Source organism: Ascaphus truei, chromosome 7, assembly GCF_040206685.1.
Source record: "Ascaphus truei isolate aAscTru1 chromosome 7, aAscTru1.hap1, whole genome shotgun sequence".
NCBI lineage: Eukaryota > Metazoa > Chordata > Amphibia > Anura > Ascaphidae > Ascaphus > Ascaphus truei.
In genome coordinates this window covers 22,019,012-22,039,380 of record NC_134489.1, presented here as the reverse complement: position 1 = coordinate 22,039,380, position 20,369 = coordinate 22,019,012, and the positions used below count along the sequence as shown (strand labels likewise).

At 43.0% G+C, this 20,369-nt stretch overlaps 1 protein-coding gene across 2 annotated transcripts in view; it reads right to left on the bottom strand.

The window, feature by feature from the left end:
* The window catches only part of LOC142498794 (putative methyltransferase DDB_G0268948), a 142,123-nt gene that overhangs the window by 35,477 nt on the left and 86,277 nt on the right, over positions 1-20,369 (bottom strand). The window contains exons 2-3 of one of the 2 annotated variants that reach the window (XM_075607254.1): positions 11,648-11,734; positions 11,206-11,313 (exon numbers count right to left, since the gene is read on the bottom strand). The exons of the other annotated variant lie outside the window; for it this stretch is intronic. Coding sequence (XP_075463369.1) covers positions 11,206-11,313 — 108 coding nt within the window. The 5' untranslated portion in view covers positions 11,648-11,734. The remainder of the gene's footprint in view (positions 1-11,205; positions 11,314-11,647; positions 11,735-20,369) is intronic. 2 annotated transcript variants of the gene reach the window in all.

The following is a 20,369-nucleotide window of genomic DNA, read 5'->3' as shown; positions in this document are numbered from 1 at the left end:
CTATATGGACGCCAACCTCGGGGTATTCTCGACCTACTGAAGGAATCCTGGGAGGAGGAGCCTTCCCCCTCCAAGAATACCCTTCAGTATGTCATAGATCTTAGAAACCGCCTAGACATGATAGGTCAGTTTGCTAAGGAAAACCTCAAATCTGCTCAAGAGAGGCAGTACAACCAAAATGCTCGCTTGAGGGTCTTCCAACCTGGGGACCAAGTGATGCTACTACAGTACTACCGACATCAGAGAGTAAACTCCTTGCGAAGTGGCAGGGTCCTTTCCAAGTTCTCCACCGCACCGGGGAGGTGAACTATGAGATCTCTCAACCAGAGTCCAGGAAGGGTAAACAAATCTACCACGTGAATCTCCTGAAACCCTGGAAAATGATGAGATCGCTGTTCATCCACCCTCGGGAAGGAGAGACGGATTTGGTCCACAGCTTCCAAAGGGTAGTACGTACAATTACCATCAGGTTCCCATGGGACGGCAGTTAACAACGGAACAAAGGTCAGACCTACTAGAATTATGTGACCAGTTCCCAGATGTTTTATCTGAGCTGCCAGGGCAGACTGATTTAGTGTCCCATAGGATTGAGACAGAACCTGGCGTAAAAGTACGGTCCCGTCCCTATAGATTGCCAGAGGGCCGAAAAGACCTGGTAGAGAGGGAGATAATAGACATGTTGGAATTGGGCGTGATCGAGGAGTCCCACAGCGAATGGTGTAGCCCTATAGTGTTGGTCCCTAAACCAGATGTGAAGGTGAGGTTTTGCGTGGATTTGCGAAAGGTAAATGCTGTATCCAGATTTGATGCATACCCAATGCCTAGGGTGGATGAATTGCTTGACTCGCTTTGTAAAGCAGAGTATATCTCCACCCTAGATCTAACGAAAGGATATTGGCAGATACATCTAGCGGAAGAATCCAAATGCAAAACTGCCTTCGCCACCCCTCTCGGTTTATACCAATTCGTTACTATGCCATATGGGTTACATGGGGCTCCAGCCACGTTCCAAAGGTTAATGGACATGGTACTACGACCCCATAGGGCATATGCCGCGGCCTACTTGGATGACATTGTCATCTATAGCAGACACTGGCAGTCTCATATAAAAAGGTTAAGGGCAGTCCTAACATCCTTAAGAGAAGCAGAGCTCACTGGAAATCCCAAAAAATGTGCCCTGGGTAAATCCACTACAAAATACTTGGGCTATGCCATTGAGGGGGGGATAGTAAGGCCACTAGCTAGCAAGGTGGCCGCCATAAATGAAGTCCCCACCCCACAGACAAAGACACAGGTCCGCGCCCTTTTGGGGTTAGCAGGGTATTACAGGCGGGTTATCCCCAATTTTTCAGAAATTTCTGCACCCCTAACAGATCTGACAAAAAAGAGTGCCCCGACCCAAGTTAAATGGTCTTGGGAGTGCCAAGACGCCTTTGACATGCTTAAAAAATGCCTGTCAGAGGGCCCCGCTCTTCGGAGACCAGATTTTAAAGAGCCCTTCATCATCCAGATGGATGCCTCAGAGGTAGGACTGGGAGCAGTGCTGTCTCAGCAATTTGATGGTGTTGAACACCCCATACTGTTCATCAGCCGGAAGCTGTTCCCAAGGGAAGTGAGGTATTCCGTCATTGAGAAGGAGTGCCGCGCTGTAAAATGGGCAATTGAGGCCTTGAGACATTATGTCACCTGAGTACACTTCACCCTGGTCACTGACCATGCGCCCTTGAAGTGGTTAAACACCATGAAGGACACAAACTCAAGGTTGACCAGGTGGTATATGGCCCTCCAACCCTTCTCTTTTGATATTCAGCATAGACCTGGAAAGGACCATGGAAATGCTGAATTTTTGTCAAGAGAAGGAGTGGAGGGTCGGGCTTTAGCCATGTGGGACACTAGCCACACACAAACAGGGGAGGTATGTGACAGAGTGAAGTCAACTCCTATCAGTTATGCCTGGGAGACATATGTCTGAGTGCTTCATCCAGCACTCATAAGGGTTAACTCAGGTGGAAGATAGGTAATCAGGATGTAAGCTGACACCTGATAGCCAGCAAGGTAGAAAAGGATCTTGTTACTGGCAGTAGCTGTCTCTCTCAGACCAGAGCACACGGATATATGTGCTGCTAGCCAAACGGATACAGCACACTACTTACTGCAACCAAAGTAAGACTTGTTCCTTTGTTTTTCTGACTGCTTAAAAGACTCTTACGGTTTGGTTATGGTTTAGCCAGCCAGCCTGCTAGATAGGCCTGCTGTGTTAGTCAGTTTCTCCCAATGGGGAGCAGGATTTGCTTTGTTTAAATGGACAGTGTACCCGCATGTTATGTTGCTGTGGAGAAATAAAGCCACTGAAGTTTTCATTTATCCTGAAACTACACGTGTGGACTGTTCCCTGACCTCGGCTACAGGCCGTCCTGCCACAGTCCTCCCTGCTATTGTGCCATCCTATACCTCCCCCCCCCCAGCATCCTCTTCCTCCTCTGTGTTGCTGTGGATGTACAGCCCCCCCCATCCCTATTTCTCACCCCCACTTTCACTATTATCACCCAGCACACAGCACTTCCACTGCAGCAAGTGATTCTGGGAAATGACATGCAAATGGGCACACAGTGTCACCTTTTGCTTGAAAACAATTTTTAACATGGTTCCCTATAGGCTTAAGCTTGCTGCATGGTCACAGCTTTAAGCACAGCCAGGGTTAAATGCATAGCCAGAAAACCCACCCACAGACAGCCGTTTTGACTTTAATAGGTCTCATCAGTGTGCCGTTGGTTAACTGGCTATGCAATGAAGCACTGAGGATGGGGTTTACCATACTTAGTTAAGTTATGGTGGGTAAAAAAAGTGACAAAAACCCTCCACAGCAAAGCGTAAAGCAAATGGAAATATTCGTGTGAGTGTGTGTGAGTGTGTGTGAGTGTGTGTGAGTGTGTGTGAGTGTGTGTGAGTGTGTGTGTAAGAACAATCAGCGCAACAAAATTCAAATTTAAACATACCTTTATATCTGTGAAAATTATATCACCATATAATACACTGAGGGAGGTGCTACCAGTTCCTATCTATCCCTACTTAACAATGCTGCCACTTAGGTCCACGACTCCCTGTGGTCGAAAGAATAAATGATCGCAAATGACCTAGGCGCAGAGATATAAAGGAAGGAAAATTAAAATAAGGAAATAGTGCATCTGTGTGAGTAATAAAGAAAGCACTTCCAACTGGAGATGATATACTCGTGGCAGTTTATATAATGATTTCTAAGGAGAAAAGATGCGAATATATAAAGCTCTTCAGAAAATGCGGTAATGGCCAATTAACACAATACTCCACCGCTTCCACAGGAACAAAAATTCACCCAGGCGTCAGCATCTAATCCAATGGACTAATAAAAATAGAAATTGTGTCCTATACCAATGTAAGTCAGAGATAAATCGTGCAAAAATTAAATAAAATACAATTTATTAAAAATGAGCTACAGAAATATTATCTAAGCTATAAAAAAATGCAGATAACCAAAATACAAGGGAGAGAGTTCTCTATCATATCAATAATGTAAATCACAGTAATTGTATATGAACCCTTATAGCCATAGAGTGCAATTATAGAGCAATGCGTATGGATTATAGATATTATGCCAGCAATTTTAAAATCACAGTCCTCCTTACCATCCACAGTGACGATCTTCTGGGTGGTTGGGACTAGAGTACTAAGTTCGTAAATAACTCTGTAGATGGCCAATATATTCCTGGCTTATCCTCCAATAGTTGCTGTATATAGCCCGTGGGGTAATCACAATATATTTACAAACAGTGCGTTAGATGGAGATCTTGCTTACCCACTCCGGTGACCGTTTATGTTGAGATGAAACCGGAGCTGTATAACACAGTACTCGATTTTCCGTACCCGGCTTGTCCTCCCACACCACCACTGCCACGTCACATGGGGTAGCTCAATTCGCGTCTCGCGAGATCCACCTCTGGCTCTATCGTGAAGCACTCACGGAGGGTTAGGCACTCAGACAAGAAATCCTCTGTTTTCCCGTTAGCCAGCAACTGGTGTATTATTCCAGCAAAAAGGATAAAAACTGCAATATTGATCCTCAGTCAGTACTCTCTCCACAAGCATCACCCTACGCGTTTCAACTTGTAGTCTTCATCAGGGATTAACCCAGTTACGTCTGTTGTAACTAAAAAATAGCCCTTTTTCCATTCAATCTTATCCAGCATTAGAAGAACATCACCAGTATCTTTTAAATAAGACTTTTGTTCTTTTACATATTTCTGTAAGAAGCTATCTATGAATTCTGATAGGTTGGAGATAATGAACCCTATGCTAGAAATAATAGGCCTTGTAAAAGAACAAAAATCTTATTTGAAAGATACTTGTGATGTCCTTCTAATGCTGGATAAGATTGAATGGAAAAAGTGCTATTTTTTAGTTACAACAAACGTAACTGTCTATACACCTCCATCAATCATAATGGGTGTGGAGCGCAGTGAAGAGAATCTCGGAAAAAAGTGGCTATCTGCCGGATTTACATATCAGGTTTTTATATTCATATTAAAGGGAAAAAAATCTGGTGTATGAGGTTTTCTAGCTAAAACTGTGTGGTACAGCAATGGGCACTAGATTTGCCCCCAGTTACGCCAACCTCTTCATGAGTAAAAGCAAATAGGAGAGGGGGGTGGGACTGAGTGCGCTACACAGAACCAGAGCCTGTGAAGAGGGACAATGTAAAGCATACACCACTAACTGGATTACTGAGCTATATGGTGCTTGTATGTGGATGAGCAGGTGATTAGTTGCTCAGCAAGTACCAGCAACATATAGCAGATGACAATGACATGGACTAGTCCCTAAGGAAGTACAGATATAATCAGAACCAGTGCTAACCTTGCCGTGGCACAATGTATAGTAGTAAAATTACAAACAACAAAGTGTGGGTTTACAAAGAGTCTATATAAAGTCCACTGTCCATAGATGTAACAGGGCAATAGGTAGAATGTCTATTGGTTGATATAGATGTGAAAAAAATGTAAATATACAATGCTGACTGTAAGCTGCCCCAAAACCACAGATCACCAATCCTGGATGTAGAAAGGAACAAACAAAAAGAGAAACAGGAGCGCTAATGGTAAACAGCAGATGTAATGGTGGACAAGAATAAACAAACAGCAATAAGTTTGTTATACACTAAAGAGACAACACAGTATGTAACAATGAGGTTATACTAAATAACTAAAGATGAATAAAAGAACCAAAAAACTTTTGCCTGTGTGGGTGTTGAGAGAAGATGGCCCGGTATGGCTATAAACCTGGGCTGCCCACTGTAGCACAAGGAAGGTCCCCCCCCCGAATCAATGGTGCTGCACGTATCCTAAGGAGTCGATTCAGGAACCGAAGTTGCTGGCACTGCCTCTCCCTTTGCTGCGCTCGTCCCTCGGGTGTTCCCACTCGGGGGGTGTCGCACTGCCGTCTGGGGTTCGGCTGCTGGTATCATGGCGTCCTGCTGGGAGTCAGCTTCCTCCCTCCTGCCACTCCACTACGCACTTCCATTGTCAGGGGGCGGGCTACAGGATGCTTGGAGCTCCCCTCGTTGTGTCCACCCAGTCAAACAGGCTCGAGTCCCTGGTTTATGCAATCTTTAGCTTGACTCTCAGCGGGCATCTACCCACTAGAAGAGCCTCTGGTGTATTAAAAATCAATATTCAATAATCCAACGCATTTCGGCGTACCTATGCCTTCTTCAGGAATATCAGGTTTTTATATTAATATTTAAGAAAAAAAATCTGGTTTATGAGGTTTTCTAGCTAAAACTGTGTGGTACAGCAATGGGCACTAGATTTTCCCCCAGTTACGCCAACCTCTTCATGAGTGCATGGGTGGAGGACCACATTTGGTCTTGGGCAGGACTTGGGGAGAATCTAGTGTCCTGGAATAGATATATAGACGATAATATGGAACTGTATTTGTAACCATGTATTATTTGTCTTACTCTGTGCCCAGGACATACTTGAAAACGAGAGGTAACTCTCAATGTATTACTTCCTGGTAAAATATTTTATAAATAAATAAATAAAATAAATAAATATCTTCATATGGAATGGCCCAAGAAACAGCCTAGAAGATTTCCTGAAAAATATTAATATCAATACAGTCAATCTCAATTTCACGTCTATTGTGAGTGAATCAGAGGCTCATTTTCTGGATCTCACAATATACATTGAGAATGATAAAATTAAGACTAAGACATACTTCAAGGAAGTCAATAGCAATAACTAAAGTCTACAGTCACTATAGTAAATAGCTGTCACTATGATAAATCCATGATAAATGGATTCGAAATATCCCCTTCAGCCAATATAGAAGGATAAAAGAAATTGTTCTGAAGATAGTGTTTTCTTGGAGCAAGACGAGATTATTACAAAAAAAATTAAAGACAGAAATTATGATATCAATATGGATTTAGCGCTAAAAAAAGCCCGATTACGTTGAAAAGAAAATCGCTGCTAGGCTCCAAGAAGACAAACTCTATACAGAAAAAAATGGACACTCCCTTTGTAACCCAATACAATAAAGATACAGGGAAATTCAGAAGATCCTCAACAGGCATTGGCACATATTAAAAAATTACCCAATCCTAGCAGGCCATATCTCTGATAGACCACATGTAATATTTAAAAGAGCACCAAATATTAAAAATAAAATTACTCCGAGTACTCTAAGGGGGAAAAAAATTACCTCAAATTGGCTGGAATTGCCTAAAGACTACTTCAGCTGTACTGTAACAGTTGCACTGCGTGCAAGTTCAGCTGTCAGGTAGTAGACAGTTTCAAGTCCAATAAGACAGAGATAACTTTTAAAATTAACCAACACATAAACTGTAGGTCTAAATTTATCATATACCTCCTGGAGTGCCCTTGCGGGCTTCAATATATTGGCAAAACTATCCGCCCCCTACGTGTTCGGATTTTATAACACGTCAGAAATATTAAAAAACAGCTTATGACCCACAGCGTCTCTAAACATTTCTCTCAGGTACACAATGCGAACCCTAAAGGTCTTAGATTTAAAGGTATAGAATTGGTAGCACAACATTGGCAAGGGGGTAATAGAGGTCAAGATCTCTTAAAAAGAGAGACATTTCGGATTCATGAAATAGGATGTTTGACACCTAATGGGCTAAATGTCAATTTTGAACTGAGTGCATTTCTGTAATGACGTCTGGATCTTTGATCCATGCTATTCATGTCTAATCCCCTTTTTTCTTCTGTTTTCCAGCATTTTGTATTGTTAGGGTAGCTGTTTAGAAAATATGTACCTTTTAATATATGTTTATCTTTATTTTTATTGTTGTTATTAAATAGGTTTTTGAACCTCATATGCATGTCATGCTAAGAGGGTTAAATTATACTGATTGTATTGTATTTGTATAATTATTTCCTGAGTGCTATTGGCCATTCATTCACCCAGTCCTACTACTCACTCCATTTTTATGCTAATATACTTTGTTGTCATTTAGTATTGGATACACAGTAATCAAGCATAGATTGGTTACAGATAGACACTGTTTAGCTCCACCAATGAGTATAGGAGACTCTGTATTTATTACCACCTGAGAGACACCATCACCACTACTGATGAAACCGGCAAGCCCGGTAAAACGCGTTGAGTGGTATATGTGACGTGTGGCAAGTAGGACACGACGTGATCCGCACACCTGGCCGAGATCAAACCGGGACATTCTACGGAAGTGCGGGACGGGAAGGAGTGGTGGAGACCGAGCAGAGGACAGAGAGAACTCCCGGAGATCCTGACCAGTCGCAGCTCCATTGATTGTTTTTAAGGCGCTGTTACCTTTGAAACCATGTGAGTGTATTTTCACTTTTGCGTGAGAGATACATTTTTAATCAGTATACACTACTTTGCATTTTTCATTTAATCAAGGGAGGTGATTTGACTTCAAGAGGTGCACAGTCTTTTTGAGATAGAAGATACAAAGCCAGCACATCACCAATATTATTGGGACGCGCTTTTAAAGATTTGGGAATTGGGTCCTTCGGCCTGCAAGGGGAGGCTTCAACCGGCCCTGGGGGAACGGGGGGGACAACTCGGCGGAGGATGCCGATTGGGGGGTGCGTAGGATTCTGGTAGGGCCTGGGAGGGGCAAAGGATGCTGGTAGGGCCTGCTTGGGTGGGGGGGCTGGGCCTGAGGAGACTGGCTGGGGCGGGAGCTGGGAGCGTCAAGGCCTGAGTGCCACTGCACTGGAGGAAAAGAGCTGCAGCGGATGGCCGGTATTGGGTGGGGCAGGGGAAAAATTCCGGTGGGGGGGGGGGTCATAGGATGCCAGTAGGTAGGGCCTGGGGATAGGGTGACTAGATTTTCAAAAGTAAAAACTGGGACACATTAAAAGATTATTTATAAAACAAGTTACATCACTTAAAAATACATTATGATATTTGTCTAAAAGCGTCCTCATTTATGCTGTATTATTAATGCTCTCTCCCCCTTGTCTCTCTCTCCTCTCCCCCATTGTCTCTCTCTCCTCCCCCCCAGTGTCTCTTTCTCCTCTCCCCCAGTGTCTCTCACTCTCTCTCCCTTCCTCCAGTCTCTCTCTCTACCCCCTTACCATGGACGTCTGGTTACCCTACGTTAGACCAACTTCTATAACACGGAGAAAGGAACTAAAAGACCCTGCATTTGAAGATAGGTACTGTATGCTGTTCCTTATATCAAACTCTGAAGCAGCTTTTCCTCAATTAATAGATACGATCTTGGCATTCTTGAAAATCTTGGAATTCAAGATAAACTTAGAATAATCAGTGAAAGTGAATCCTTTACTTATTAGCACATACAAATCTTGGCAAATAATTTGTAAAAGGTTTGCATTATATAATAAACTTTATTTTAATAAGAAACAGGGAGTTTAAGGAAGGGGATGCTGGATACTCCGTCACACATTGCGAAAAATAAGGACTACAGTATTTAACTTCCTAAAACAGGTTACACAATTCGATACATACTTTTTAATGTTTCAAAGATAAATCAAACATTCTCAAAAAAAAATCTGTTTTTCTGCCAGCAAGGCAGCACACACTTCATACCCTCTTAAATATGCCATGTTCTCAAAAAAAAAAGGGGACGACAGAGAATAAGGTCGCGATTATACTCGCTGCGCACGTGTCACGTACGAAACTTGCACTGAGGTCCAGGGAGATATGGCGTCACGTGAGAGGTTCGCCCTCATTGGCTGATCCACGCACCTGACATGGCCATCGTGCGGCAAATACAAAATTGTCTGGCCGAGAAACGTACGTGCATGCGATCGTGCGCTCTCCATCCTGCATCATAGAGGTATGGCCATTTGTTTGCGGCGCGCGATGTCGCAGACAGTGACACACACAGACTTTTGACACACACACAGGTAGTGAAACACACATACACTCAGTGACACACACACACACAGAGTGACACACACACACACACACACACACACACACACACACACACACACACACACACACACACACACACACACACACACACAGTGACACACACACACTCGAGACACACACACAGTGACACACACACACACAGAGTGACACACACACACCAGGTGACAAACACACACAATGACACACTCACACACAGAGTGACACACACAGAGTGACACACACACAACGAGTGACACACACAGTGACACACACACACAGACAGTGAAACACAAAGACAGTGACACACACAGACAGTGACACACACAGACAGACACAATAATCCCTATCCCCACACACATACATAAAAATAAGGCCGCTCTCCCCATGGGGTGAGTAAGGTGCCTGGGAGGGTGGTATAAAGTGGCATGTGGGCTTACCTGGGGCCCGTGGATGGGTATGCTTGAACAGCATGGCTGGTGCAGAATTGGTGCCTGGTGCAGCAGGCCCGCGGATCCTATGGAAGGGAGGGACAGAGGGGCGATGCAGATGGAAGCCCCCCTCTGCAGAACTGGAGGAGAGAGGGAGGGGGCGGTGCTGAGGGAAGTGGAGGCCCGGCTTGCAGTAGGAAGGAAAGAACAATTCATCCTCCAATCCCCTGTGGCCCGGCATTCTCCAAAGCCCCGCCCCCTGACATCCTCCAATCCCCTGCGGCCTGGCATTCTCCAAAGCACCACCCTCTCCTCTTTTTTAAAATTATTATTTTTTTTTTTTTAAACAGACACAGCCTTTATTTATTTTTTCTGACACGGGCTCGGCAGCCGACAGCCCGGGTGGCCGGGCCCCCTGATTCACCGGGCCTGGGACGCCAACCTCGACAGACCCACCCTGTTGGCGGCCCTGTTTGTATTTATTCACATACTGTAGGGTACAAGGTTTTCATTGTATGTCAAAGAGTAGTGATCCTTTTTTTGAAGGACAGTTGTAGTGTGGCATGTAAAGATAATCAGCTTTAGTGGATATAAATCAGTGAATGGAGGGTGTGTACTTACATAAACCCTTCATTTAGTCCATTTAGGGGCAGGGTATGTAAATGGTATATCCAACCAGATTCCCTCATTAGAAGTTTTTTTTTTATCCCGTTCCCCTCTACTGATATTTGTCATTATTTGCTCTATTCCCGGAAAAGTTAGGGCTTTGGCATCTCCACTATGTTGATCTCTGATGTGACACGAGATCGGGGAATCCAAGTCATTCCTGATACACCCTATGTGTTCAAGTATGCATTGCCACAGCTGTTTGCCAACATACTTGAGTCCACACATGCATGTCGCTAGGTATATCACACCGCTAGCCCATTACTATCTATTAATTGGGCTACTAAAGGGGTAATATATTTTAAAATGGATGAAAGGTAATTGAAATAACTTTTTTCATGTATTGAAGGGATAAAAGTAAGGTCACGTTATTTTAAGATAACATAGGATTATTCTGAAGTAACATGCCATTACCCTATTGCCCATGAGCCTAGTAACAACTGTTTTTGTTTATCAATAGCTTTGTGGATATGTTGTTAACTCAAGAAACACAGTGTATTGTGTTCAATGTTCCCTGATTTAACAGACATTTACATGTCACTTTGTAACCATTGACTGTGTCCCTCTCTGCCAAAGATATACAGTATAATGAGCCCTACTCCATCCAAAGGAACACAGACAGAGAAAGAGAGAGCAGTGAATATAGCAATTAGAGAGCTCAAATCTGGTAACCACTCACCTTTTCTATCAAATAAGATAGCATCATTTGCACCATCTTTTCGGAAGCTGGGAGCATGTATTTTTGATAACGAACAGAATATTCTGTGTCTGAGAATATTAGAGCCATCTAAAAGAGTTTCAGAGATTGGTAGATAAAATATAAAAGTGCATTCTGTTTCACAAAGCTTAAAATGTTCTTAATGTAATCTTATATAGCTCAGACAGTGATAGTGCACACTGAGCTGTATGTGACACATATGCGGAGCTAACAATCTAAGTTGATTATTGTATCAGTGTCACGTACACACTCGCTCACAAATGAATAGGGTGTGAAAGCGATAACATAAACTGGCTGCCCAATTGTCTCTCACCTCCCCACAGTGCACTAGGATGAGCATGCACATCCCAAAAATTCTTAAACAGCACCCCTATTCCACCACCAGGATTACTGTTAGGGTTACCTTAAAGGCTTACAGCAAAGGAGTCCTTAGTCCCCTTGTTCCAAGACAAAAAAGGCTCAGATTCAACAAAACAGGCTGGTAATATGTCTGAAAATAAGAACAAGCACTTCATAAATAAACAGGTTAAATTAGAGTTTGAAGACAGTACTTGTTACATTCGCAGGCGCCTTCCGCCAGATAGCATAGACAATAGCTGTCTAGGCTCCCTGGCTGACGGTGCTCGTGACGGCAGACTATCATTTAGAGAGTACAATTTCCTCCAAGATATGAATGATTTACTCATAGAACAAGAATCCAATGAGATACAGGTTCCAGATGCAGAGGAACAATGAACTTTTCTGAGGAATAGTAAACATACTGACTTCAAAAGTAGATCTGTATTCTGTCCATTTTTTACTAAGGGACCACATTTGGAGACCTTTGAGAAACTAGTTGAGAAAGATCTCCAAATTCTGGCCAGGGGTTTCACTTTCTCCAAATCGACCTATGATACAGTAATATCTCTAGACAGGAACGACAGCACCTTTATTCCCTTAAAAATAGAAAGGACATTACAGCAGCGGCAGCATTTATTCTTACTAATCACTGGCATGTACCTGGCATGTTCCTGGAATGCCACTCTGTTCACCTGGAGCATGCCGGGCTCCTTTTGCCTTCCCAGCAAGGCGCATTACACGGCAGACGCGCGGTTGATGTGTTAATTAATAATGGTTCAGGATTTACTAGGCTGCAATGCTTCGCGTGACCGCCAGATGGCATAAATTCATGAATTGTAATGCAGTATATATATGTATATGTATATATATATATATATATATATATATATATATATATATATATATATATATACTGTATAACAACAACCCCTATAACCCCTAACATACACATACAGTACTGTATATGCACATCAATGATACTATAGGCCGGGGGGCGAGATGTGTTTGCAGCAGAGAGAGAACCGCTGCTCTCTCTGCGCAAACATCGGCACATTAAAAATTATTTAAAATACATTTTTATTGATAGTGTAAATGTGCAGGTTGATCTCCGGAGCTGAACCACGTTGGTTTCAGGTCTGGGGACCCCCTGCTTCCTGAGATACAGCCCCCTTTATGAGGTGCCGGTATCCCTCTGCGTTTAAAGGTCCCGATCACGTGATCGCGGCCTGTAAACAAAGCAGAGGGATACCGGCACCCCCTAAAGGGGCCTGTTTCTCGGGAAGCAGGGGGTCCCCAGACCTAAAACCAAAACGTTTCTGCTCCGGAGATCCTCTGCACATGTACAGTATGAATAAAAAACATATATAAATAAACACTCGTTCCTTACCTTAGCGGCTATGTGCTACGGTAATGAAGCAGCATTTCTGTATTTTAATAATATTGTACAGTGCGCAGGGGGTTCCCTGAGCCAGAAATTAATGCTCAGGGACCCCCTGCTCCTGCACAATATTATTAAAATACAGAAATGCTGCTTCATTACCATAGCGGATAGCCGCTAAGGCAATGAAGGGGTTAACTCACCGTGCTCGCTTTATTGTGGGTAGCGGGGGTGGGTGAAGGGGGTATTTGGCCCTTGGTGTGAGTTTAGGACTTGCGGGGGGGTTGCGGGTGCACTTAACCCCTTCACGACCGTAGCAGTTAATACCGCTACGGTCATGAAGGGGTTAAGCCCTCCCGCTACCCCCCCCGCAAGCCCTAAACTAGCACCGTTGGGGCTAATACCCCCTTCACCCACCCCTGCTACCCACAATAAAAAAAAACTCACACACAGCAGCCGCCAAAAAATAAATAAATAAATCTAAATAAATAAATAAATGACTATAAATAAATACATTTGAAATACATTTTTATTTATAGTGTAGATGTGCAGGGGGTCTCCGGAGCTGAACCGCGTTGGTTTCAGGTCGGGGGACCCCCTGCTTCCCGAGATACAGCCCCCTTTATGAGGTGCCGGTATCCCTCTGCGTTTAAAGGGCCCGATCAAGTGATCGCGGCCTGTAAACCAAGCAGAGCAGAGGGATACCGGCACCCCCTAAAGGGGCCTGTATCTCGGGGAGCAGGGGGTCCCCAGACCTAAAACCACAGCGGTTCAGCTCCGGAGACCCTCTGCACATCTACACTATCAATAAAAATGTATTTTAAATGTATTTATTTATATTCATTTATTTATTTATTTATTTAGATTTATTTATTAATTGTGCTGCTGCTGCTGTGTGTGAATTTTTTTTATTGTGGGTAGTGGGGGTGGGTGAAGGGGGTATTAGCCCCATCGGTGGTTGTTTAGGGCTTGCGAGGGGGTAGCGGGTGCACTTAACCCCTTCACAACCGTAGCGGTACTAACTGTATAATCAAGAATGCAGACAAGGGAGTGGCAGTGGGGGTGATGCACATTAATGCCAATCACTCTGAAGCTCTCAGACAACTGAATAACATGCAGGCATATTGCAAATTGGATAAGTATCCCACACTGCCCAACCTTGCAGAGATTCAGGATCTGATTGATCTGGGCAGAAAGTTGGGAGTTCTGTCAAAACAAGAGTCTACATATCTTTATAATCCATTCCCCACAGTACCTATCTTCCACCATCTCCCAAAGATCCATAAGTCTCTGGTCTGCCCCCCAGGCAGACCTATCATATGGAGCATTGGATCTTTGGGAGATGGTCTTTCTAGGTACGTGGATTCTTTTTTGCAAACAATAGTGAACCAACTTCCCTCTTACTTGAGGGACTCACTTGATTTACTTTCAGATATTCAAAACATCACATGGTCCAATACTTACATGTGGGTCACACTTGATGTGACCTCGTTATACATGATAATAGATCACACATTGGGCACTAGAGCAATTAGTCATTTTTTGAATCATTCTAATATACACTTAGTACAGAGCACGTTTATTCTAGATTGTGTTATGTTTTTATTACAACATTGTAGAGGGAGAAAGGGGGTGGCCCGGTATTAAAGGGGTTGCACCCCATATGGCCATCCCCTGACCTCACCAGAGAGACAAGAGGTTAACTGGACTGCGGTCCAGGGATGAGGTTTGCACCTTGTTGTACCTTGAAAATGTATGTTCCCCTGTTCCCATGTTTCATTATAAGCATGTATTATAATGTTTTAAAGTGCATTTCTGTATCTCCAGTTCTGGAGATCGCAGAGAGTTCATATTTGGCCAATATGTGGAGTCACTGTAGGCATTAAAAACTGGCAAAGGTAAAACTGTATAAAACTATATAAACTGTGTCAACCCTACAGTTTTTAGTTGTACTGGAGTTATGCTTCTGATACCATCTTGAATGTCACTGGATTGCTGGAGTCGTGCTTCTGATTCCATCTTGAATATCACTGGACTGTTGGAGAATTGCTATTGGATACTTCTCCATCCCCCAACCCTAAGTAAGTGTTATCTTCTTGTCTGTTAATTGTACTATATTGCTGTGTTCACCTTATTTAAGGAATAAATTATATTTTATTATATCTAAGTCTCGTTCAGTTCAACCCAGATATTTGGTGTTCATTATATCTTGTCATAAGCTACCGTGACAAACATAATTACTTTTTATTTGACAAACAATATTATTTATAGACACAGGGCACAGCTATGGGCACATCTTTCGCACCCTCCTATGCTAACCTCTTCATGGGCTTCTGGGAAACTGTACACATTTTCGTTGACAGCAATCCTTTCAGAGATTATATTGTTTTTTATCGTTGATATATAGATGTTTTAATATTAATTTGGTGTGGGGACTTACAGACACTTTTCACTTTTTTTGAATAGCTGGATGATAATGTGTATAATTTTAAATTTACTCATGTACATCATGATACTCAAATAGACTATCTGGATTTACATCTTTATGTGGATATAAATTTGAAAATACAGACCAATGTCTTCAGAAAAGAGAATTCCCGTAATTCCCTGCTTAGAGCCAACAGTGCCCATCCTAGATCACTAATTAGGGGCATTCCCAAAGAACAGTTCCTAAGACTGAGAAGGATCTGCTCAACTGAAGAATCCTTCTTATTACAGGCCGAACAACTAAGATTGAGATGTAAAAATCGTGGCTATAGTGATGGTGACATTGAGGCTTTTTTTAAGCAGGCTTTACACACTGAAAGTGTTGAACTATTAGATAAAGCAAAAACAAATAAACATAGTAACAAAAAGGGGAAGGTATACTCTCAGATTGATTCGAATAAAGAGACACCGTTATTCATAACCACATTTTCCAAACAAGCTGAACAAATAAGAGCCATCCTAAATAGACACTGCGAGATCTTGAGATTGGACAAAGACTGGATAGTTACACTAAGTCCAACCCAAGGATAGTCGTCAGAAAGGCGAGAACTAATGGGAGTCATATCTCACCGAGCGTTTTTTGTCCGAAAAAAGATACCATTAAGAATACACCGAAGGGCTTTTTTAGGTGTGGTAATTGTAATTTCTGTAGATATGCGACACTTAAGAAATCCATTAGAAATGTACATACAGGTCAGAGACATAATATCGGTTCCTTTATAACATGTAACACCAATTATGTTATTTAAATACTCAAATGTGCATGTGGTAGTGGATACGTGGGAAGGACCACTAGAGCACTCAAAGTGAGAATAGGTGAACATGTGAGGAGTATTAAAAATAAAGATGAGAGATTCCCGGTGGCACGCCACTTCACCTATTGTCCAGAAGGGTCATTGCGTACCTTCTCATTTAGTGCGATAGAACATTTACACACTAATGTGAGAGCAGGGGATAGACAAGCCCTCCTCAATTGTAAAGAGATTCATTGGATGTATGCCCTTGGGACTCTGGCACCCAAGGGCATGAATATAGATTGGGAATTTAAACATTTTTTGAAATTATGTCTCTGCCCTGTTTTGGGTACAGTGACTATAGGTAGACCTTCCCTGATTGGGGACCATTTTAGCATGGTCATCACAACTGTAGTAGAACATAGAGTTTTGATTTCACATCTATGTAGAATAATACTCTTGTTATGTTTTCTCATCTATGAATTTTATCTCGGAACCTTTTGATATATCATCCCAAAGTCTATCGTCATTTGGATCTTTATATATTAAGAGGAAAACCAATGGCTCCTGTTTTATTATGGGGGTCATTTTAAGTTAGGAATATACTCTATTATACTTTAGGGCCCTTGACATGAATTTTGCAAGTTGATATATATTTACATTGGGATTTTCTGTCTACTTAGAGATGGAGTAGAGCTCTTATGCTAAAGACTAATGTAGCCACTTTTTTCTGGTGACTATTATCTTTTTCCGTTATTTTTAGGGTGCAAGATCACGCGAAATCATTTTCCATTATCCAATATTTGTCATCATGAGCTCAATTTATTTATTATTTCTCTATGGATAGTTAATATGCATTCAGTTGATCATTAACAGACCATTTATATAAAGCTTGAATGTGTATCAATCATTACTTCATCTTTTCTATTTTTGTGTATGGATGCATTATTGCGATATATATATATATATATCAATATTGAGCTGATATGTATACTTGTTTATCTTCCATGTGGTGGAACATTTAATTAGAGGTTCTATTCATTGATTCCTCTGTTTATGTTCCACCACAATATGCCTCTTTTCCTCCGCAGCAGTGGATGTTTGTTTTATTCACCATTTATACTTTAAGTATTAGTGCTGATTCACTGTTGCATAAGGGACTTCCTAGACTTAGAGCCCTACTCTGGGAAGAAACCGTTTACCCTGTACTATTCCTCCTCGTATTAAGTTAGTTGGTTGTTTTAATATTTTTGTTACATTGTTAGTAATATATTTTATGTGAATTGTTCAATGCTTGTGAATTTTGAATCTTGTACTCAGCTCCTGCTTTGTTGTATACGATCCCCCGCACATATGGGAGGTGCGTCCGACTGCGGGCTGTTGATTGGTGGACTGGTTCCGCCAGTTAGATTTGCCCGCAGAGGTTTTCGCGCCATTCCATCTCGTGTCACTCACCGTTTGGGGCGGAGGATCCTATATAACAGTGGGAGTATGATCAGACGCGAACATACTCTTTGACAAAGGGCTTGCTGCCCGAAACGCGTCAGAGTGCTTGACTTTGTGTTCCTCGTATACCATGGATAAAAGTTTACAATTTTTAACCTTTTTGCTGGTGTTTAGTCCCCATCTTTTTAACAGTTGTGCTCCGCTTTGATCCTTTGGATTACCTTCCTTCCTATTGACAGGCGTGATGCACACATCAAGGATGAGCTGCCAATTACACAAGTGCTACTCCAGGGTGAGTGGTCTAGTGGCATACTCTGACAGGATTACATATTCAGATATTGTCCGTCATCACCACATGAACTGTTATCTCATCAATCCCTAATATGAGAATTCTATGCACTGGGCCTAGGAGTCTCACTGGATATTTTTCAGAGTTTGTCTAACATTACACTATGTTTATCATTCAGGACTTTATTACACTACAATCATGCTTCCTTGGCTTACTGAGCACCGATACTCGGAACTTGTTTCTGCATACTTACATTACTAATTATTTTATATTTTATAGTGAATATATTGTAGTGAAAAAAACATGATTAAGTGATAAAAATAAAACTAATAAAATCTAACACGTGGTGCTAAGATCTATAATTACTGCTGCCTTAAATCATCCGCATTGACAGTGGTATGTTTGAACAACAGTAAGAGCTTCGCAATGAATTAATGCTCAGAATAGAAATACTGAAGACAATATATGCCTACTTCTTTCTGGCAGAATCATTACCTATGTGCTCTAATACAATTGACAGAGAACATGATCACCGAATGTCATAGACCCTAAGTTGTACCCATACCACATACCACTTCATTACTCGTCTCATGTACATATAAAGTTAATGGCCACAATATTGAATCATATAATTCCTGATGAATTAAATGGCTCTAGAATAACTGTAAGTTCAAATGAAACACTATTGCTATGCTGTTGTATAATGCCAAACAACCGTATGATATGCATAAAATTCCATGATTCTCAAATCAGTCAATCAACCAAGAGACCATACTGACATATAGGTGTTTTGTAACATTGACAGCGCAATTCAACCAAACGACATAGTTAGTGTTACGCCGATGCTCGCCACAAACCGGGACCGGACCGCGGGGCTGAGGTGGGGTTACAGTATCACCGACCTTAGTCCGCGCAGACTGATCCGGAGTGCGCAGTTCGTAGTCGTACATCGCAGGGTCAGGATTGGAGAAGGCAGCATCGTCGTTATTGAAGCCAAAGTCGGGGTAGGAGAAGACAGGACAATCGATGGCCGAAGCAGGGTCAGGATAGAAGACATCCGGGTGGTCGTAGTCGTAGCAAGGAATCGGCAACAAGCAGACAGGAGATCCCCGCTTCAGCTTAGGAACGTGAGCGCGGGAGTGGCTTCTGCGCGAGGAGCGGCCTCGGCCCATGACGCCGATCTCAGCAGGAGGAGACAGCAGGCTGGCCGAAGTTCACCGCAGGGCAGCGTCGGGAAGAACCAACGCTTCAGCGCAGATGTCCAAGGCAGGCCACTGCAAGGGGATAGCAGCAGGCCGCAGGAAAGGAAGGGTAGCCACTGGTAGGAGGGAATGCAGCAGGTACCGGTGCTGGCAACACGCTTCAGCACAGGAGAAAGAACAGGCCTCTGGATACTCAGGAACTTGGAAGGTAAGAACGCTAGGAGAGAGGCCTGGGGCGGTTTGTGGCAGAGACAGTAACGTCCCAGGTAGGAGATTATGCTCGGCACTGTTTCAGTGCCAACACCAAGGATATAAAGGGCGGAGATCCAATCACAGGAGGAGGGTGTGTGAGTATTCCTCCAATGATGTAGCACAGGCAGAAGCTGCAATGAGAAGCAGCACATATGCCATTGATTGCCAGAGGAAACTTTTGCAACTGCAGAAGTCTGCAAAAGCTATAATCAAAGCCAGGAGTGGATTCCTTACAGTTAGTTAGCAGCTCCTACAATGTCAGTTGATATACTGTACATCAAGCATGTCAAACTCGCGGCCCGCGGGCCGCATTCGGCCCACAATGAACATATTTGCGGCCCAGCTCACCAATATTTAACTCGCGCTGCGCGCACTTTCTCCAAAGAGAAAAAAAAAAAACCTCCCCCCTCTCCCGATTGGCTGGCGCGTGTTGGCACGCTGCCAGAATTTTTTTTGGCCCGGAGCCAGCTCTATCGGAGCTTGCATAGTGAGGCCCGCCTCTTCCTGCTGCCTGCCTCTTCCTGCTGCATGGAGCAAGTCAGATGACTACTGCTCCATGCCTGCCTTGCTTCCCCCTTGCCCTCCTGCACCGATTTCCTGTGTGTGTCTGTGTGTGTGTGTGTGTGTCTGTCTGTGTGTCTGTGTGTGTGTCTGTGAGTGTGTGTCTGTGTGAGTGTGTGTGTGTGTATCTGAGTGTGTGTGTGTATCTGAGTGTGTGTGTGTATCTGAGTGTGTGTATCTGAGTTTTGTGTGTGTATCTGAGTGTGTGTGTATCTGAGTGTGTGTGTGTGTGTATCTGAGTGTGTGTGTATCTGAGTGTGTGTGTGTGTGTGTATCTGAGTGTGTGTGTGTATCTGAGTGTGTGTGTCTGAGTGCATGTGTCTGAGTGTGTGTGTGTGTTTGTGTCTGAGTGTGTGTGTGTGAGAGAGAGTTTGATAGAGAGAGTGTCTGAGAGAGAGAGACTGTCTGAGAGAGAGAGTGTCTGAGAGAGAGTGTGT